Here is a 19,765-nt window from a genome sequence, read left to right as displayed (position 1 = left end):
ATATTAGTGCTACCCTTAATTGCTCCTCAATTAAGCCGAATGGGGAGCTGCCAGGGTACCAGCGTCCTGCTCTGCCCTTCACTGTAACCACTTCTAGGCGGAAGCTCAAGGCAAGCTTGGATTTCTCTTCCTGCAAAGCTTTTTTCCTTTAATTATTAACCAGTGCCAGGCAGTGCCGTGGCTTCTGCCTGGGGGTAAGCCGGGGCTGGGGGAGCCTGGTGCCCTTGGGCCAGCAGCTGCCCTCAGCACGCAGCCTCCCGCGCCAGCTCCTGCAGCACCCACGGGTGCAGATGGGGTGTGGGTCCTTCCAGCTCCGGTTTGGCAGAGATGAGGACTTTGGAGCAGGCACAGATCCCCTGGGAAGCATCCTTCTCTGGCTGCTGTAGGATGTCTCCCTGCTCCTGGCTGTGTTCATCAGTGGTCAGGCTGCTCTTGTCCCAGGCTGGCTGAGGCAGCCGGGCACCACTGGGCTAAAAATAAACCCAGAAAATGAAATGCTTCCTGGCCTGGCACATGGGAACGGAGGCACGGGGAGCTGGGATGTGCCCAGCTGCTGCTCTGTGGTGGGGCTGGCCTCATGCTGGCAAGTCCCGGGCTAGTGCCACTGGCTCCGAGCCCGGCTGGGTGCCTGAGGAACCCATTGCCCAGTTCCTGGGGACGCGGTGGCCCATGGCATCCCTGGTGCCAGCAGCAGGATGTCACAGGTGGGTGCTGGAAGGCTGGATCCCAGGGTGATGCAGCAATGTCCTATGGCAGTGGGATGCCAACGTCTGCCCCATGCCCTGACTCAGGTGAGCTCTGTGCTCGCTCAGGTTTTCCACCTGCGGTGCAGGACTCCCATGGGGCTGTCACACCTGGCACATGCCCCGGGGCCACCAGTGATGACTGGAAGGATGCAGGACACGGCATCCCCATCATGGCTGCGTCAGCCCCACGTGCCTGGGCAGCGAGATGTCAGCGGGAGCCAGCCGCCCACACAGGGCTGCTCATAGTGGGGCACCCCACTTCACCACCATCCCCGGCAGCACCCTTGGTCCCCAGTTTGGGGCACTGGGCTGGGGCATAAGGGCTGCGGTGGGGCCAAGCCATGTGCTGGGGCCAGCATGAGTGGTGATGCTGTGGGAGAGGGGGCTGCTGTGGTGGCTAGTGGGGGGGCACAGCATTATCCCTGCTCCCCCAGGATGCCAAAGCCACAGAAAGCCATCCCCATCCCTGTCCCCATCCCTGCAGTGCCAGAGCCCTGTGCAGCTTTGGCTTCACCTTCCTCTTCCTCACCTGTGCCCTACCTGGCAGGGGTGACAGTCAGCTGAGGCTGCCTGGCCCCTCCCTGGGCTGGGCACGGCAATAAAAGCCCAGGGCTGGGCAGAGGGTGGCACAGGGAGCTGGGATCTGTTGACAGGTGAGTTCAGGGGTGCCAGGGTTGGGCTCTGGGGGTCTCACCTGTCTGAGAATGCTGCTGCGGTCCCAGGGCTGCATGTGGGATCCTGCCTGGCTCCCATGGGGCTCGGAGCTGGGTCCAGATTTGGCTCCTACACCCTGGGTTCTGGATGATGTGTTTTGGGGCACGCAACGCTGTGGGGCAGGGCTGGGTGGCACAGGAGCACTGGGGGCAAAGGGGACTGATGGGGGGCACAGGGGACTGTGAGGAGCAGTCAGAGGGACAGTTCCCATGGGACATCCCACTCCTGTGTCTGGGTGATGCTGGAATGGCCCCACTGGGCAGGTTGATAGGGGGAGCAGGACCCACCACCAGCCAAGCGATGCTCAGGGTACCTGTGCCTGGAACACTGCTGCTTGTGTCCCCACTGCTGGGAAGTGGCAGAGGTGGTGGCTCTGGTGACACAGCCATGAGTCACGCTGGAGGCCCTGGGGTGACAGCCCATCTCTGGCACGCGGAGCCAGGCACGCGGGCCAGGAGGGATGCTCGGGGAGAGGTGCCCCATTCCTGAACCACCCGTCCCCGTCCCCAGGCACAGCTGTGGCAGCAGCAGCAATGGCAACACTCTACCCATCCCTGGAGGACATGAAGGGCCACCAGATCTTGCAGGTCAGTGTTGGCAGAGCAGTGTTATGGTAGGGTGAAAAAACCGTGATGGGTCCCTGTGAGGTCCTGCCCTCAGAGGGTCCCCAGGGCTGGGGGGCACAGCCTTGAGCAAATCCTATCCCTTGGCAGGCGCAGGCTGCTGCTGGCGTGAAGACCCCTGCCACGACGGTGGTCACAGAGAAACCAAAGCTCGTCTCAGGCACCGGTAAAGTCGGTTGCAATCAGCTCCCCCCGTCAAGGAGCTGTCTGAGGGTGCGGGGCAGCAATGCTCACCGTGCAGGGGGGCTCACAGGGCAGGGCCCCCCCACAGCATGGTGCATGGGTAGAGGATGGGAATTGTGAGGGTTTCTCTCGGCTGGCCCATGGCTCCTGAGAGGCTCCCAGGGAAGAGGCAATGGCTGTGGGCTGGGGACCCCACGAGCTGAGGCTGCCCTTGGTGTGTGCCACAGGGCCGCCCGTGCTGTACCCCAACCTGGCTGAGCTGGAGAACTACATGGGGCTCGCTCTCTCCAGTGAAGAGATCCAGAAGAACCTGCTCCCGGAAAGCAGTACTGTAGGTGTCCAGGCTGGAAGCTCTCTCCTGCCCTGCGTGGGGTCCCCATGCCACAGCACCCCTGCTGGTGGGCATCCCTCCAGGGCCGCATTCTGCCTGGGGAAGGAATGCAGCATCCCCCCAAGGGCTGGTGTGCACAGGCCCCTGTACCCCCGCTGACCCCCAGCTCCATTGCAGGCACTGACCCCTGCTGGGCCCTCTCCGGGCCAGCTGGTCGCCCCCCTGAGTGGGAACAATGCGGGGCTGCGTCGCGCAGAGATCAAGCCAGGTGTGCGGGAGATCCACCTCTGCAAGGACGAGCGGGGCAAGACGGGGCTGCAGCTGAAAAACGTCGACCAGGTAAGAGGGCTGCGCTGGCGTGGGGCTGTGCATGGTGCAGCATCGCATGGCACAGCACAGCATGGTGCACTGTGGCACGGCATGGAATGGAACGGCATGGTGCACCATGGCATGGCACGGAATGGAACGACATGGTGCACCATGGCATGGCACGGAGTGGAATGGCATGGTGCACCATGGCATGGCATGGCACAGAACAGCGTGGTGCACCATGGCATGGCATAGCATGGCATGATGCACCATAGTTTGGCGTGGAACAGAACGCATGGTGCACCACGGCATGACATGGCATGGATCGGTGTGGTGCACCATGGCAGGGCACAGTGCAGCACAGCATGATGTTGCATGGCAGGGCAGAGCACAGCACAGCACAAGCATGACAGTACAGCGCAGCATGACATGGCACAGTGCATCATGGTGTGGCAATGTGTGGCATTAAATGGCACAGCATGCCACACTGCCCCACAGCAGGCTGCAGCATGGCATGGCATAGCATGATACATGGCATGGCACAGCCACTGAGTCCCCATGCCAGCACCATGCCATCGCTCCCCCCGTGTCCCCAGGGCATCTTTGTGCAGCTGGTGAAGGCCAACTCGCCGGCGGCGCTGGTGGGGCTGCGCTTCGGGGACCAGATCCTGCAGATTGATGGCAAGAACTGCACGGGCTGGAGCAGTGACAAGGCGCAGCGGGTGCTGAAGAAGGCATCCCCTGAGAAAATCGTCATGGTGGTGCGGGACAGGTGAGCGGGCAGGCAGGCAGTGCCGGCAGCAGTGCTGGTGGTGGTGCTGATGCTGATCACGCTCTCCCCGCAGGCCTTTCCAGCGCACCGTCACTGTGCATAAGGACAGCACTGGCCACATTGGCATCGTGGTCAAGAAGGGGAAGATTGTGTCACTGGCCAAGGACAGCTCTGCTGCCCGCAATGGCCTCCTCACCCACCACTGCATCTGCGAGGTGAACGGCCAGAACGTCATCGGCATGAAGGTAGGGGCTGTGCACAGCCCAGTGTGGAACGTGCCCGGGGGTGCCTGGATCCCACTGGGGAGCTGTGAGGGGCTGCCGCGGGGCAGTGGGCAGAGCTGGGTGCCCCATGGGACCCACCCGCTCTCTCCCACAGGACAAGCAGCTCACGGAGGTGCTAGCAGGGGCCGGGAACGTGGTCACGCTGACCATCATCCCCACAGTGATCTATGAGCACATGGTCAAAAGGTGAGAATGCAGGGCCATGGTGCTCGCCCCCACCCTGCTGGGGCCCCCAGGGGCCCCCCAAAGAGCTCCCCAAGCTCCCCCCGCTGAACACCCATCCCTGTGCTCAGGCTCTCGGCGGGGCTGGTGAAGTCAGCCATGGACCACTCCATCCCTGACCTCTGACGTGATCGCTGCTGTCCTGGGGAGCTGACGCTGGAAGCATGAAGGGGCTGCTGAAGTACCCCTGCAGCATCCCCGAAAGCAGCTGTTTTAGCACAAACCCCCTCATCCCTACAGAGGCTGGTGGCTGCTGGGTGGTGTGGGGGAACTGCTGGCCTGGGCTGTCCCCTCCTCCTCCTCCTCAGCAGGGATGGGGCATGTGCCCTCCCCCTGTCCTGGGGTCCTCACGTCCCCCTGTGTCCCCGCTCAGGCCAGCCCCCCTTGGGGCAGACGCCAAAGGCTGGCTCCAGCCAAAGCAGACACAGACCCAGTGACATTTATTACATCCACCACAGACAGCGAGTACAGGACAGGGGAAACAAGAAAAGGGGGGTTACAGCTTTTTCAGTTCTGTATTTAAAAAATATATTATATAGATTTGTCTTTCAAATATAATCGTTACATTTATTTCTTGGCAAAGCTTTGGATAGTCTAACAGACGTGTACACAGATCCACAAATACATTGCACAAGAGGCGTATATCCTAGCTCCACTTACATCGGCCGCCCCGGCTGCCTGGCCACCGGTTCTCCCCCAGTATTTCACCCGGCACCTGGTGCTGTGCCAGCGGCTGCCGCTGCCTCCGCAGCCCCCCAGCACGGGCAGAGCCCCTGCCCCACGCTCCAGCCGCCGGACGGGGGATGCGGGGAAGAGCAGGGCAGGCAGGACACGGTGCGTGCCCCTCCAGGGACTGCTGGATGCCAGCGCGTGGAGCATCGCCGGCTCCCAGGGCACCTGGCTCGTGGGGCACCTGTGGGTGGTGGAGTGGGCTTGGGTGAGGGGGAAACACTGTTAGTTCAAGTCACGAAGAAGCCACAGACATTCGTGGGGGTGGGAGCGCTGCGCACCCAGGGGAGTCCCAAGTCTCGCATCTCGCCAGCCCCTGCTGAGCAATCCTTGCTGTCTTTGTTTCTCCAAAAAAAAAAAAAAAAAAAAAAAAAAAGGCAATTTTCCAGAGGCCACCAGCAAAACTGGGATTTGGCTCGGCCAGTGCAGGCAAAGGTGCTTGGCTCTGCCTGCGTGGCCCTGCCCGCACCCCCTCGCTGCCTCCCGCAAAGGCATCCTCGAACTCCAGCACAGGGTAGGACCATCGGCATCACCAGCATCGCGCTGCCAAAGCCGCGAGAACCCCTAGCCCCGCTCCATGGCAGCCAGAGCCAGGGCTGGGGGTTTCCCACCCCATTCGCTGCTGCCACGGCCCCAACAACCGGGGTTCAGTCTGTACCGAAAGAAAAAGTGAATATAGTGCAAAGCAAAGGGAGGATGGACCAAGGCTTCCTCGGGGGCCACTCTGCCTCGCTCGGGGGTACGGGAGCTGCAGCCTGGGTCCATCCCCATGGGGGGTCACATTTCCCAAGCAATGGGTGGCTTGAAGAGGGGCCGAGCAGGATCCGGCCAGGGCCTCATCCCACCAGAGAGAGGAGGACAGACACCAAAGCAGTCAGCAGGCCCGGGCAAAAGTGCCCCATGGGCTCCCACTGCCACCCATCCCGCTCCAGAGCTGGTCCCTGCATCCAGGCGGGTTCCCCCTGTCCTCCTGCCCACAGCCAGGCTTTGCTGTTGCAGTGCAACCTGGAGCAAGAAATGCACCCAGGGAGTCTCGCTGCTCCCCTCGCCCAGCCAGGCGGCCCCTCGCCATCTCCCACCTGTGGCAGGGCAAGGGCAGCCAAAAGCCAGTGCAGTGAAGGGCTCAGCCAGAGGCACCGTGGCAGCGGCGGGGCAGGGGCGTCCATCGTGGTGCTCGGTGCCTTGTCCTGCATCGCCGCTTGGCACCTCTCTTCCAGCAACAGTCCTTTCCCTCCTCCAGGACAAAGGAGCCGGGGGACAGGGGGCAGCACACCCCAATGCACCCACAGCCCCCCCCGGCCCTCTCCCACCCCCACCCCGGGGCTGCGTAATGAGCCAGAGCCGACGAAGGACCCCAGGAGAACAGGGACACGCCGGGGCTTTACAATCAGCAGTCGGGTCTGTGGGGGTGGGCGGGGGGTGTCCGGGGGTGTCAGGGCTGGGTGCTGCCCCCGGGGCCGTGGCTGGCGACAGGGCGACAGCCCATCCTGCGGATGGAATGGAGGGCCACGGTGCAGCAGCCCCGCAGCAGTGAGCTGATGTTGTAGATGGGCTGGCCCTGCCGGCGCTGGGAGCGGCACAGCCAGGCCACCGTGGGCACCGCCGGCACCACCACTGCCAGCAGATCCACGATGAAGTGGCGGCTCCAATAGCTCTTGGAGGGGGCGGCCTCGCAGCCGGACGCCTCCATCGTCTCCTCCTCTGCCACGCAGGCGATGGCCACCGAGGGGCTGGCGCTGGGGGGCTGCCGCACCGCTGGGTTGCAGGGGGCACCCGCCTCAGCCCCGGCACCCACCGTTGCAGTGTCGGGCTCAGCTGCCAGCAGGTCCATGGCCCCGGTGGGGTTGGAGAGCTCGGGGCCGGGCATCACGTCTTCCATTTCAGAGACCCAGGCTGAGGTGGGGCTGCCTAAGCTGCAAGCCTGGGACTTCATCACCTTCTCCAGGATGGTGTCCAGGTCAGGCTGGCAGGGCACGAAGTCTGTCTGGATGGCCCGCTCCTGCATGCAGCTGGCTTGCACCCCGGCCTCCACGCCGCCCCGCAGCCCCAGCAGCTTCTCGTAGGTGGAGCTGGGGGGCAAGCGGGTGCCAGGCTCGTCCCCCACCTCCAGCGGGTCCGTGTGGCAGGGAGCCTCCTCCACCCCCACGAAGCCGCTGTCGGCCCCCTCGTCCAGCGAGATGGTCTGTGAGCCCCCCACGTTGCGGTCCCCAGCCCCCTGGTCACTCAGCTTGGTGTAGGTAGAGCTGCGGGTGAGGGATCGGGCTGGGGACCCCCCGGCTGACTCGCCAGCCCCCTCCTCCTTCAGTGCCCCGTTCTGCGCCACCTCCATGCTGTGCAGCAGTGTCTCCAGCTTCTTGTTCTGGATGTTGATGTCCACAAAATACTTCTGGAGCCCCTTGTCCTTCTCCAGCAGGTTGTTCTTCACCGTGTCGATGACCTGCTTCAGCTGCTTGATCTCCTTGCGGGCCTCCTTCAGTGCCAGCTGGGCCTCCACGCGGTGGCACTCCTCCTCGATCCAGTCCTCCTGCATCCGTGACAGCTGCGTCTTCAGGTCCTCAATCTCAGCATCCCTGTGAGAGACGAGGAGGGCACCGCCACTGCACTGAGAAGGCTGCGGGACCAGCCGTGTCCTCATGTGCCTGGCACTGAGTTGGAGCCAGATCACCCAGTAACACTTGTGGCTGGGACCCAGGGATGGATCCAGTGGCTCAGGGACCCTTGGGAGCAACGTTCAGGGACCCCCGGGAGTGATGCTCAGCCTTCTCCCGGAGGGGCTGCAGAGCCCGGGTCTCCCGAGGGCTGCGTGGGGATGGGCAGGTGCCCTGAGCGGGCGCATGGCAGCTGGCATGTCGGCGAGGACGTGCCTAAGCCCAAGAGGAGCAGATGGGGATTAGCCACCCTCTGACGCTGAAATTCAGAAAAAGCGTGGCAGAGACTTAAGCGGGGGCGCAGGGGAGAACACAGCCACCACAGGTGGGATGTACAGGCTCCACAGCCCCAAAATCCGCGGCTCCCTGGTTAGACGGGCAGCAATGCCAGATGCCCACATGCCTGCAATGCCACTGTAAAGCTGTGAACCTGGTGCCTGGGCATGAGCCCAAGGACAAGGTGCAGTGCTGGGCACTGAGAGCCCCCAGAAGGACCAGTCCCACACAGGAGCTGCCACTGCAGGTGCCAATGGCTGGTGCCGGGACCCTTCCCAGCGGCTCCCGTGCTGGGGGTCTGTGCCCACTGTTCCTATGCTCACCTGTCCTGCAGCCGCTCCTGTGTGTCCTTCAGGCGAGCCTTCAGGTGTCTGATGCAGACCTCCTTCTGCTGCAGGGGTGTCAGGTACTGCTCCGGCGTCGGTGGCTTTATCCCATGGTTGTCGCTGCAGAGGTTGTACTTGGACGAGCGCCTGCAGGGACACAGATGTCACCCATCCGCCGGTGCCAGCGCTGGCACCAGCTCAGCAGAGGGGCCCCAGGGGAGATGCTTGCTCTCAGGGTGCAGCTCCATAGCACATCCCAAAGTAGCCCTGCAAGGCAGGAGGAGCAAGGTGGGTGTCTGAGGGTGCTGTGCCACTGGCAGGACAGTGGGTGCAGCCTGAACCTGCTGGTGCTTCCCACAGCCACCCAGCCCTCTGCAGAGCTGCAGGTTTTGCCAGGGCGGCGGGCACATGAGCAGAACTGGGAGCAGGTGGGCACCAAGGTCTCTGTGTGCCCAGAGCAAGCTTTCCGGGGAATGACAGAGGCAGACGGAGACCCCAGGGTGGGATCAGCCCCATCAGAGATGGAAGCAGAAGTGGGTGATGGGAGGGTTTGGGATGGAGCAGGTCTGGAGCTGGCAGCTGTCCTGCCCTTGGACAGCAAGCTGTGGAGCATCTGGCACCTGCTCCAGACGGGGCCAGCAGCATGTCCGCACCCTCCCTGTGCTGCCACCAGGGTGGATGAGGTGACATCTCTGGCCCAAAGCCCAGGGCAGCCTGGAGAGCAGGAGCTGGCCAGGGACAGGGCTGCATGCCTGGGCTGGAGGCACAGAGAGAACTGGGTGCAGCGCGAGATGCTCCTGCATTGCAGCAGGGTGGACCAAATCCGCTGTGCATCGCAGCAGGGTGGCACGTTCTCTCTGTGTGTGACAGCCCCCATGCATGCTGGCAGGCAGCCCAGCAGCCTTCGGCCAGAGACATAAGGATCATGTTAGGAGCAGCCAGGCAGACCCGTGGCCTTGCAACACCCCATGGCAGCAGGATGGCCACCACTCCCTGCTGCGGTGTGCACAGGCTCTGGGCACAAAGTTACCCTCAGGCCCCTCATATCCTCCCAGATCTGATGCCAGCTCTGGGGCTGGAAGGTGGCTGGGGGTGGGAGGAAGCAGCCCAGCCTGGGGACCAGCCTCACTCCCTGGAGCAGTACACCAGCAGCCCAGAACGCTGGCACAGGCTGGCACAGCTCAGTGCCCGGCTGTTTATGCCCCAGCACACTGGGAGCTCCCCGCTGAGAAGCCAGGCTGCTGCCAGCCCTCGCCAGACTTCTGCCGGGCAGCACGAGGGGATGGAAATCAAGCTCTTGTCCACTGTGCCTTTGGTCCTGAAGGACCCAGGTGCTCCTCAGAGAGCAGGAGCAGCAGGAGGGATGCGAGCAGCGTGCAAGCCACAGCCATGGCAGGACAGAGGGAAGGGGATGGGGCACCAGGCTGGCAGGCGGGGGGACAGGGAGGTAGAAGACACAACAATGGCGGCAGAGAGGTTTGAAGGAGGATGGTGGGGGTCTTTGTGAGACACAGCAGCGGCTCCGCCAGCTCTGGCTCCCCCAGCGCACAGCCTCACTCCACCGGCCCCTGCACTCCTGTCCCCGCCGGGCACCAGCACCGGCAGCACGGGCACTGCTCCCCCGCTGCCCGGGGACACCCGGCAGCTGCCCTGGGGCCACGGGTGATGGGTTACCTTGGGGTGGGGCTGCTGTCGCTGCCCTTGCAGGAGCCAGAATTGCTGCTGCTGCTCAGCGAGGAGGTGCCGTAGGTGTCCCTCCCGGGGGGCGAGGGGCGCCTGGAGGCAGGGAGAAGAGGCTGTGTCTCAGGCCGAGTGGCTGAGGGCGCTGAAGACTTAAAGAAGGAGGCAAAGCCACTCCGTCCATAAAACCCGCGACTGCCAACCACCACACCGAGAACACACAAGACAAAAGGACAAAACAAACAGCAGGGATCAAAATGGCACAGACATGGCGACGGGCACAAGGCAGGGCTGGGGGTGGACTGCCCACCCACTCCCCACCCAGCGTGGCATCCCCCGGACGCTGGCACAGCATCCCTGCACCCCAAGGATGAGGAGCCCCTCGGGAGCCTCCCAGGAGCATGGCCCTGGCAGAGCTCAAGCCACCCCACTGCCTGCTGCCAGGTCAGATCTGCCTTCTCTCTCTGCCCACGCTGCCGGTGGCAGCCAGTACCTAAATAATGGCAGCCCAGGCCATGGAGACAGTTGGAGGGGAATAAATGCTTTTTTTCTCCTTTATTCCCTCTTGCTCTTCATCACTGCAGCTCAAGGAGAGGCTTTCCAAGGGCTAACACACCTCCCAGCTTCACCCTCCAAAACCCAGTGCCCTCACACTGCTGCCAGGGCCCTCCACCACCACCTGCCTTTGCCCAGAACGGGCAGAAGGGTCGGTCCCAGCTGCAGCAGAGACGGACAGAGAGGGATGGGGGGTGCAGCGCTCGAGGGGCTGCATGCACGGATGGGGAAGTGCTGTGCAACGGGCAGCGACATGCAACCCCCAAAGAGCTGGGCGGGGGGTTCGTGCTGCAAAGTGGCAGCTCGTGGTGTAGGTGGGGATCGTTCCCTCCCTGCTGCCAGCCAGGAGAAGTGCCAGGCAGGTGCCAGTGCCCAGTCCCAGGGGCCAGAGGCCGAAGCATATTCACCTCCGTGATCCGGTGGATGAGCGTCTGCTGCCCGGCAGAGACATTGCCGCGGTGCCACAGGTCCTGGGCACAAGGGAACTGCGGGTTAAATGCAACAGAGAGAGGAGGTGAAGGCAGGGAAACGGCCCCAGTGAGACAGTAACCATGCAAAGTGCTGGCACAGGGGTCAGACCCTGCACCAGTGCATCAGTTCAGTCCCCAGGGCCACCCATACAGGGACAGATGCAGACGGTATCCCCTGCACAGCTGGACTGTGCTCCCTGTCTGCTCCATGGCCCAGGAACGCCGGGATGCTGCATGTCCAGGGTGCCACCCTGGCAGGGCATGCGGGAGGCACAGGGTTGCTTCATTTCTAAGGCAAAACAGAAGCATAGCAGGTACCTGCCCATGGGCTAAAGCCCCCTTCCCACCAGTCTCCAGACACAGGACAAGCTTTCCCCTGACCCCAGGTCCCCATCCCTGCCAGGGGAAAGGAGGTCTGCCACAGGGACCAGTGTGCCTGCAGCGGTGGCATTACTCAGGGCAGAGATGGGACAAGGGCACTGACACCCAGCCCGGGACCTCACCGAATTTCCACCCAGGCAGGCAGCTGTCCCCGCAGCGGGCTGGGCGCCCGCTTTTTCTTAACTAAGTCCGAATCACCCATTCGCCAGTGCAATCAGGTAAGGAAGCACAGATCCCTGTGTGATGCGGCAGCAGCAGCTAATCCCTCGGGAAACACACAGCCCGTTTTCCTGTAAATAAATAGGCCAGATCCAGAGGCTCGCAGCGACCAGCGGGAGCTGCTCAAGGAGGCAGCACCTTGGGCACATGCAGGGATGTGATGTGCTGCAGCAGAGGGGAGCTATGGAAAGGACCTGCTCAGCACATCCAACCCATTGAGCATCCCATGGCACTGCTGATGCCTCACTGTGCTCAGAGGCTGCTGGGGACCAGCCAGGCTGGGAGCACCGTGTGGGCCCCCCCCCATCCCCAAGCTGATTCACAATGCTGGTATTTGTCCCAGATTTTGGCAGTTCCAGCCCAGAGCAATGTAAGCGATGGGACCGGCCAGCTGATAATCGATGGGCAGTCGGAAACTCTAAGTGCTGCTTGGCCCCAGTCCAGGGGAGTGCGAGGAGCAGGACAAGAGGGGGAGGCAGGAGAGGAGGGAGCACAGCCAGCTCACCCCGATGTACTCTTTGGTATTTGCCACCCCAGGGTTGTTTTTTCTAGGCTAACTCCTGCCCAATGCTCAAAGCCCACAGCAGCCAGCCTGGGCCTCTCTTCTGCCCAGGATCTGGCGCTCCCTGATCCCCAGACCAGGGCACCGAAGACCCCAGAGAGCTGGAGCAGAGGAGACAGTGATGTGCAGCCACAGTGAGCCCCCAGCCCCAGCAGGCACAGTGCCCCATGCCATGGGGGTGCCAGCACCCCAGGGACACAGTGACCAGGATTTGGGGGTCCTGCTGCTCCCCTCCAGGATGGATTTGCCAGGGGAGGACCTAGGCAGGGGGAGGCAGCGCTCTGCCCTGCCAGAAAACCACTCCTGGTTCTACAGCATGCATGGCTGGGTGGCTGCGGGCTTTGCTAATGCAGCAGCGTGAATCAGCATCCAGAGTGAGAGCCGAGCGTGGCCCCGGCGCCGGCAGACGCATCCTCCAGGATGCAGGGCTGCGGCACAGCCGGGCTCTTGCCCGCACAGCCAGTCCCTCGCTTCTCATGCTGCAGGGTGCTCCCCAGGCAGCTCTCAGGCAGGGCTTTCGGGAGATTTGCGGCCATGGGAGTTAGCTCCTCACCCCCTCACAGCCCCAAGCCCTGGCTCAATGCAGGGCAGCAGTACCCGGCATCGCCGCTGCCTCCTGCTCTTCCCTGGTCACAGCAAAGTTACCCATATGCCAAGATGGTGTATGTATGAACTCAGGGGTCCCTCTGCACTCCACTAACATGCAGCACCAGGCAAGTGCCAGCACCGCAGATGGCACATGTGTGCCCAGCACGCTGGCTGGTACCACGCTGTGGGCTCCTGCCAGTGCCCCACACTGCACCCCAGGTGCCTGCCACCAACACCCGCACTGGGAACAGCTCTGTGGGGAAGCCTGGAGTCAGCCTTGCACCTGGGGAGCTCAGTTGTTGTTGTTCCTCCTCCTCCCACTGCTGCAGACTCACCTGGCACCCACGCTGGGGCTCAATGGCTCTCGTGGCACTGACAGACTTAAGGGGGGAGAAACTCAGAGCAGCTCCGTACTGCTGCCACAGGGAGCCTGGCCCAGGTCTGCCAGCAGGCACCAAAACCCCATGGAGGGGGAAGCATCATCCTGCACCCTGCCTGGGTCCCCATCTCACAAAGGTGCTGGGCTGTCCATTCCCTCCCAGCCGGGAAGCAGCTTTGCCTCACCAGGCTGCCCTAGGGCAGCTTCAACAAGCAGGCTTGAATTCAGTCACTGGTAATAAATTGTCCCTGTCTTTATTCCCAAAGAAGCAACGGGCCATTTCGGTCTCCCCAAAACCCCACCGTGCCCCCAGGCTGCCAAGAACAGGCAGATTGGGCAGACTTTTAGCACCAAAGCTGAAAACACACCATTCCCACGGTACATGGCTACTTGGCGTCTGAAGGCAGAGGGAATTACTCATTTGCAGTCAGAATTATCATTATCCCATGGACCAGGATGAGCAAAGGGAGCCTTGCCATGAAAGCAAGAGGAAATCCAAGATTATCTTACCACATTTGAAATGCGAGAAAGTGAGAAGCAGTGAAGACCTCTGCTTTTCCAGGGATTTGCAGAGGGGATGCCCCTGCCCCCCCTGGGACCCACGCCAGCCCAGCCCTCACCTCCCTGCAACACCTGGCACTTGTGGAGGCTCCAGCTCACTGCCGCGGCTGTTCATTGATTAGGCATTAGGAAAAACACAGGAAGAGCAAATGAAAAGCATTCAAAGGTGAATAACCGTGTCCCCAGGCACACTGCACACCCTCCAGCAAGGAAGACGATGGCAGCTGCAAGGGCCAGGAAACAAGAGCAAGTCTCACTAAAATCTAAAAACCATCTAATAGATGGGGCTTGCGGCAGGAGTCAGAGCAAAGCTGCAAGGGAAAGCAGAGAAGAAATCTCGTAAAAATATGGGGGTGGAAAGCAGCCCAAGCCAGGGCAGAGGGTGGGCTGGCTCATTGCTCTGTGTCAGAAGCACTGGGGATGGGGCCAGCAGAGCTGCCCATGGCTGGCCCTGCACGCTGGCCCCACACGGGAAGGCAGCTTGGGGGACAAAACCTCAAAACCAAACATTGGGAGCCTCAGCAGTGGGAAACAAAACCTGCAGGCCTGGAGGAACACATGCCACTGCCAGCAACCCTGGCTCTGCAAACCCCAAGTCATGCAAAGGAGGGATGAGATAAAGCCAGGTCCCCTGTGCCAGCGGAGATGCCCAGCTGACAGCCAGTGTGGGGAATGGATTTCCTCTGCACTTCATTTTAATCGTTGCAGAATGAGGAATATGGGGACCACCTTGCAGAACACAAATGCGGCAGGATCCCTCGCTTGTGGATTGATTCTTACAGAGCTGACAGAACCAGCTTGTGCCCCAGAAGAGAGGATGTGTCTGCAGCACGGGCTGCAGAAAGGCAGCTCTAACCTGGCCTCAGAAGCCGGCGCTGAGCCCAGCCACACCAACCACTGATCCCCGCAGCCAAAGACCTCATCTCCACACCATGACCCCACCGAGACGTGCAGCCCCAGCTCCTTAGTGCAGCCCAGGCTTGGAATTATAGATTTCAACAGGCATTGCCAGTGCGAGTGTGCTGGCACCAGGAGTGGGGTTAGGGCGATTTGGGGAGCACTGGCTCGTCCCCGTGCTGGGGTGACCAGTGGGACCCTGCTCAGCACAGCACGTCTGCAGCCACGCTCACTGCCTGGGGACAGTGGAACAGCCCAAGGTCTGACAATCAAACTCACACCAGATCCAGAGATTGCGCTGCAAACCACCTACATGTGTCTCAGCATCTTGCAAACCACCCCAGAATGCAGCTTGGGCGGATGGGCAGGATGAACGCTGCTCAGCACAAGGTCTAACACTCTCTCCTGGAGCCACCGACAGCAAAACTCCCTGTGAATCTCCCAGCCCAGAGTGGAACAGAAAGGCAGCTCGTTTAGAAACAGCAGCACAAAACAGCACTTATTTTGTGCAACAGAATTAGCCCGGGGAATTCATGCTAAATAAAAGCCGTGGTCCCTGAAAAGCTCATCACGAAAAGCTGATACCCCACGCAGGGTGGGATGGAGCACAACTGGGTATGAGAACCTCTCACCCCCAGGGGTGGGAGATGGATCCCCCCTCACTGGCACGTTGTGCTGCAACTGCTCCAAGCACCTTCGGCACCTGCTGTGGTCAGCAGCACCCAGCCCCCGGCAGGGCTCAGGCAGCCACTGCTCCCCACACCCAGCACTGGCCATCCCAGCACCGGCCACCCCAGCACAGCACGTGTCCCCTCCCCACCAGCACAGGTCGTTCAGCCATCTCCCAGCTAGAACCCCAGCATGTCCCCTGGGGCCCAGAGCCCCTCACTGTCACTGGGCTGGCGTGGGTGACACCATGGGGCTCTGGGTGCACCCGAGCTGCGTGCCCCAGTGGGTCCTCAGCTCCTGCCAGCCGCAGAGGGGACCTGGGGCACTGCTGACCCACAGATCATGCCACGATGGTGATGCAAAGTGCGATGGGTGGCAGAGCGGTGGCAGAGCAATGGCAGAGCGGTGAGAGTGCCAGCAGAGCACCCCGAGGTTCAGCCTGGTGCCCCAGAGAATTTCCCCAAGAAGAGCAGCTCAGCCATCATTTTGGGATCACTGCCCGATAGAGATGCCTCCGTGGCTTGAATGCCGCTGCTTGCTCACTCCATGCTGGATCCCCTGGCCGTGCCAGTGACGGACAGAGGGGGTCAGGCAGGGATCACCCCTCCTAGAAGCTTGGGAAATGTGGCCATGGGACCCCTGGAGAGACCCTCGCCATCAGCTCAGTGAATCCTCTGATGAGTCCTCAGCTTGTTCCTCCAGGGCTTTGACAACTACAAGCTCTCAAGTTCACCTCTGTGAGCTCCCAAGGCATATCCCTTGGCTTGACTCCTGCAGGTTTGAGCAGGAGCCGGCTGCAGCACCAGCCTGAGCTGCCCCACTGGCTTGTCCCGGCCCCACCAGGAACATGCAGAGAAGGTGCAAGAGCAGGCGGCTCATGTGGCAGCCCCAGCCCTCGGCACGCAGACACCCGGGGCCAGCAGCTGCTGCATTTCCCAGATTTCTCGCTCACTGCTTCTTTTGTCGGAGTTCCCATCACCCTGCCTGCTGCCGGATTCCTGTGTTTTCCTTGACGCATCCCGTGTTAGGAGCATTTTGCAATGGTGGCACCAAGCCCAAGCATCTAAGAGCAGCTTTACCGGATTCTGCAGAAATCTTGGGAGAAGAACCATGCCTCCCCTGCAGGTCCCTCCCCACCGGGCTGGGGGCGGCCGGGAGATTTTCAGCCTTCCAGTACTAACAAGATTAAAAGCAGAGAGCAACGGGGGGGGGGGGGGGGGGGAAATCACAGCTTTGTTTTCCCAGGAAACAAAAAGAGCTCCCGAGGAGACCTCTCTGCCTTTCTGACATGGGCCCTGCTGTTCTTCACACTAAAAATAAGCAAAGTGCTGAACATGGCAAACAACCAGCAACCGGATTTGGGACAGAGCGCTGCGTCCCCAAAACAGCGGCAATGCCAGGATCAGTTTCAAAAGGAACTGGGATGCAGTTGGGTGGTGGTGGGAAGGAGCAGGATCTGGCAGCCGGGGCCGAGGTCGGCAGAAGTCCAGCGAAGGAGGGGGTCAGCACTGCAGGCACCATCCGAGCTGCTGGAGGCAAATGATGACTGCCTGGCGCACGGTGGTGACCATGTTTGTGCTCCTCCTTCTGCCACAGGGGATTTTTTGGAGACAAGGGCTGCTTTGCTCCTGCTTGGGAGTTTCCAAGGGAGCGGTGAGATCTCCAGGGGTTGGGAAACTCTGTTCCCTGCTCCAGTAGAGTCGGGCTCATCCCAAAGCAGGCAGAGATTCACCTGGGTCCCGGATAGAGGGAGATGCTCCAGTTCCTGCCAGAGCAGAGCGCTCGGGCAACAGTGGGGACAAAACGCACAGGATGTTTATGCAACACCACCAGAAAAATCAATTTCGCTAAGAGTTGTATCACGTAACGAAACACAGGAGCATCTCCTTTTATTCTCGTTTGTTATAAAATGCTAAGTCGACACCCAGAGATTACAGGAAAATAGAGACCATTCGAAAAGATCGGGTTATGCAGCTCATCACTTTTCCAGCTGACCTGGCTGCAGCACCAAGCGGGGAGGTGGCAAGCCCTGGCCCTCATTAGCTAAAAATAAGGTGCCTGACCAGAGGGAACAGGCTGGTCTCTTGCTGAGGCCTCTGGAGGCAAAGGGCAAAGAGCTCTGTGACAAATGCTGCAGCAGCAGCAGTTGCTGTAAGTCGGAGCTGGGTACCAGGATGAAACCCTACGGCCATCCCCAGGGCTGGGCAGGGGGGCAGGTGGGGGACGCAGGTGAGATCACACTGCACAGCCCCTTCTGTGCAGGAGCTCTGCTCAGGAGCTGACTGAGGACTGGTAAGCAGAAGGAAGAGCCCACTCCTTCAGGATACAAAGGCAAAAACATGGAAGGCAAATCCTGATTCCAACACAACAGCTAGTCTCCCCCCTCCACACGGTTCCGGTGCGGCAGAAGCAGGTCTCCCCTAACCACCTTGAGCGAGGGCTGGGAAAGACGGCGGTCACGGAGGATTAGCCCCGGGTCCCTGCACCGCTGGAATGGCCTACTTTAACACCACGCCAGATCTCCTGCCTCAGCCCACTGCAACACTGCCGAGGTGCCAGCACCTGCATTGCCCCCTCCTGACCCCCCAGCCAGGGACCTCCACAGCCCCAGAAACCAGGAATTGCACCTTCTTGCACAAGGTCACGGCACAACGCACCCACTGCCCAGAGAGGGTGGGCACACCGCTCCTTCATAAGCACAAGAAATGCACAGCAGCGGGTTTCTGTGCGACAGCCAGGCAGCACTGACCTTGTAGGGAGGAGAGAAAAAGAGCACCCGGCTCATCAATCAGCTCATGTGTTTTCTGTGTCCCTTCAGAGATGGAGCATCAAGCCATTAAATAATAAAATCTCAATTGCACAGCCGCTCCGGCTCCTGCAGTGTCCTATGGTGCTGGAGACACATCTGGTGCTGTACGAGCAGATGTGGGTCTGGTGCATGCAGGGAGGGTCTGGTGCACGTGATGTGGGTCTGGTGCATGCAGGGGAGGGTCCAGTCAGTGCACTGCTGGTCTGTGTGAGCATGGAGTGTGTCCGATGCATGCTCTGTGGGTCTAGTGCATGTAATATGGGGCCAGTGCTTGTGATGCAGGACAGATATGTGTGATGTGGGTCCAGTTGCATGCAGTGTGGGTCCGGGTACATAAGATGTAGGTCTGGTGCATGCCATGGGGGGCCGGTGCATGCAGTGCAGGTCCAGTGTGTGTGCTGTGGGTCTGGCAGGCGTGACGAGGGTCCAACACATGCCATGGGGGTCTGGTGCATGTGCTGCAAGTCTGGTGGGTGTGACGTGGGCCCAGTGCATGCCATGGGCATCTGGTGCATGCCATGGGGGTCTGGTGGGTGTGACGTGGGTCTGGTGCGTGCCGTGGGGGTCTAGTGCATGCAATGAGGGTGTGCTGCGGGCCCGATGCGTGACCCGCCCCACGCACCCCCTGCCCCGTGGCCCCCACACCCGATGAGCTGGCAGCCCCGTGCGGTCCCCCCCCCCCCCCCGCAGGCTGCAGCCAGAAAGGGATGAGTCACCGCGGCCGCGGGGCCCCCGCTGCCCCCCGCCTGCCCCCCGCCCCGCTCACCTGCGGGGGCCCCGCCGAGGTCCGGGGCGGCAGCGCCGGGGGGGGCTCAGCGACCTGGCGGGGAAGGGAGAGAGAGCGGCGGTGAGCGGCGGCTGCGCGGGGTGCGCAGCGCAGTGCGGAGCGCGGTGCGGTGCCGTGCCCCCCCTCTCCCCCCGGCCCCGGCCCGGCCCGGCCCGACTCCCCCCCCCCCAACCCCGCGGCCTCCCCCGCCTCCATCACCTGCGCTGGCCTCCATGGGTGCGGCGGAGGGATGGAGGGATGGAGGGAGGGAGGCAGGGAGGCAGGCAGGGAGGGAGGGAGGGATGTGCCTTGCAGCTGCGTAATTTGCCTCCCTCCCCTGCGCTCTTAAAGCGACGGCGGCGCGGGTGCCCCCCCCCCCCCCCGCCGGGTTTCCCCCCGTTTCTATGGCAACTCCTCTCTGCCGAGGCGCAGCGCCCTCCAAAAAAACCCAAAAGCCGGTCCCTCCGCGGCGGCGGAGCCCCCCCGCGCCTGGGGCGGCCGGCGGCGGGTCGTGCTTGGCTCCTCTCCCCGTGTAACCCCGAGGGGGGGAGGGGGGTGGGGGCAGGGGGAGGAAGACGCCGGAGGTGGGAGAGGCCCGGGGCAGCCACATGCTGCATCCCTGCATCCACCTGGCCCTTGGAGTCTCCCCAGCATCTTAATTTGCATCTAACTGGTCCAATTCTGAGGGCATCCGTGCGGTTTAATTAATGACGCACTTTCATCAAGTGAAATAAATACAGAAACGAACGGCAAATCCCCCCTGAAACACCGGCGGGTCAGTCCAGCGGCCGCGGCGGGGCTGGGGAGCCGCGGGCATCAGCAACGCCGAGCTGCAGGGCTGGCACATGGTGTGGGCACTGTGTGCCCCGTGCCCCCCGCCCCCCCCCCCCCCCCCCCCCCCCCGCTTGCTTGGTGCAGAATCGTGCTGGTAAGCGCTGGCACAGCACATCCGAGCTCCCAGGCATGGCCTGGTTACTCATGGTGCTACCTACACGTTACTCTCTGCGGCCATCCAGCCTAACCTTTCCGAATTCTTTAATGAGCAAACACCTCGGGCGAGGCTGCT

General features: G+C 62.0%; 2 protein-coding genes across 7 annotated transcripts; one reads left to right on the top strand and one right to left on the bottom strand.

Moving 5' to 3' along the window:
• Positions 1–1,668: 1,668 nt before the first annotated feature.
• SDCBP2 (syndecan binding protein 2) lies at positions 1,669–4,524 on the top strand. Its single transcript, XM_013301179.3, has 8 exons — positions 1,669–2,047; positions 2,174–2,249; positions 2,494–2,597; positions 2,775–2,936; positions 3,503–3,678; positions 3,752–3,923; positions 4,057–4,148; positions 4,256–4,524. The coding sequence occupies exons 1-8, from the start codon at positions 1,994–1,996 to the stop codon at positions 4,308–4,310; spliced, it is 891 nt and encodes a 296-aa protein (XP_013156633.1). The 5' UTR covers positions 1,669–1,993; the 3' UTR covers positions 4,311–4,524.
• A 578-nt stretch (positions 4,525–5,102) lies between these two features.
• Positions 5,103–19,002, bottom strand: SNPH (syntaphilin). 6 transcript variants are annotated; one of them, XM_055814122.1, is made up of 6 exons: positions 18,919–19,002; positions 18,700–18,753; positions 10,806–10,883; positions 9,838–9,939; positions 8,161–8,310; positions 5,103–7,483 (listed from the first exon to the last, which is right to left on the bottom strand). In XM_055814122.1, exons 3-6 carry the CDS (start codon positions 10,847–10,849, stop codon positions 6,346–6,348), a joined length of 1,434 nt encoding a protein of 477 aa, XP_055670097.1. In that variant the 5' UTR covers positions 10,850–10,883; positions 18,700–18,753; positions 18,919–19,002; the 3' UTR covers positions 5,103–6,345. The 6 variants fall into 6 exon arrangements, with proteins under 6 accessions (XP_055670097.1, XP_055670095.1, XP_055670098.1 ...); XM_055814120.1 differs by having other exon boundaries at positions 9,838–10,038; positions 18,919–18,995; XM_055814123.1 differs by lacking the exon at positions 9,838–9,939.
• Between the last annotated feature and the right edge of the window lie 763 nt (positions 19,003–19,765).

This window comes from Falco peregrinus, chromosome 9 (genome assembly GCF_023634155.1).
Source record: "Falco peregrinus isolate bFalPer1 chromosome 9, bFalPer1.pri, whole genome shotgun sequence".
Taxonomy (NCBI): Eukaryota; Metazoa; Chordata; class Aves; order Falconiformes; family Falconidae; genus Falco; species Falco peregrinus.
Note: the sequence above shows the minus strand (reverse complement) of the source record. Positions and strands in the feature narration are given on the sequence as shown.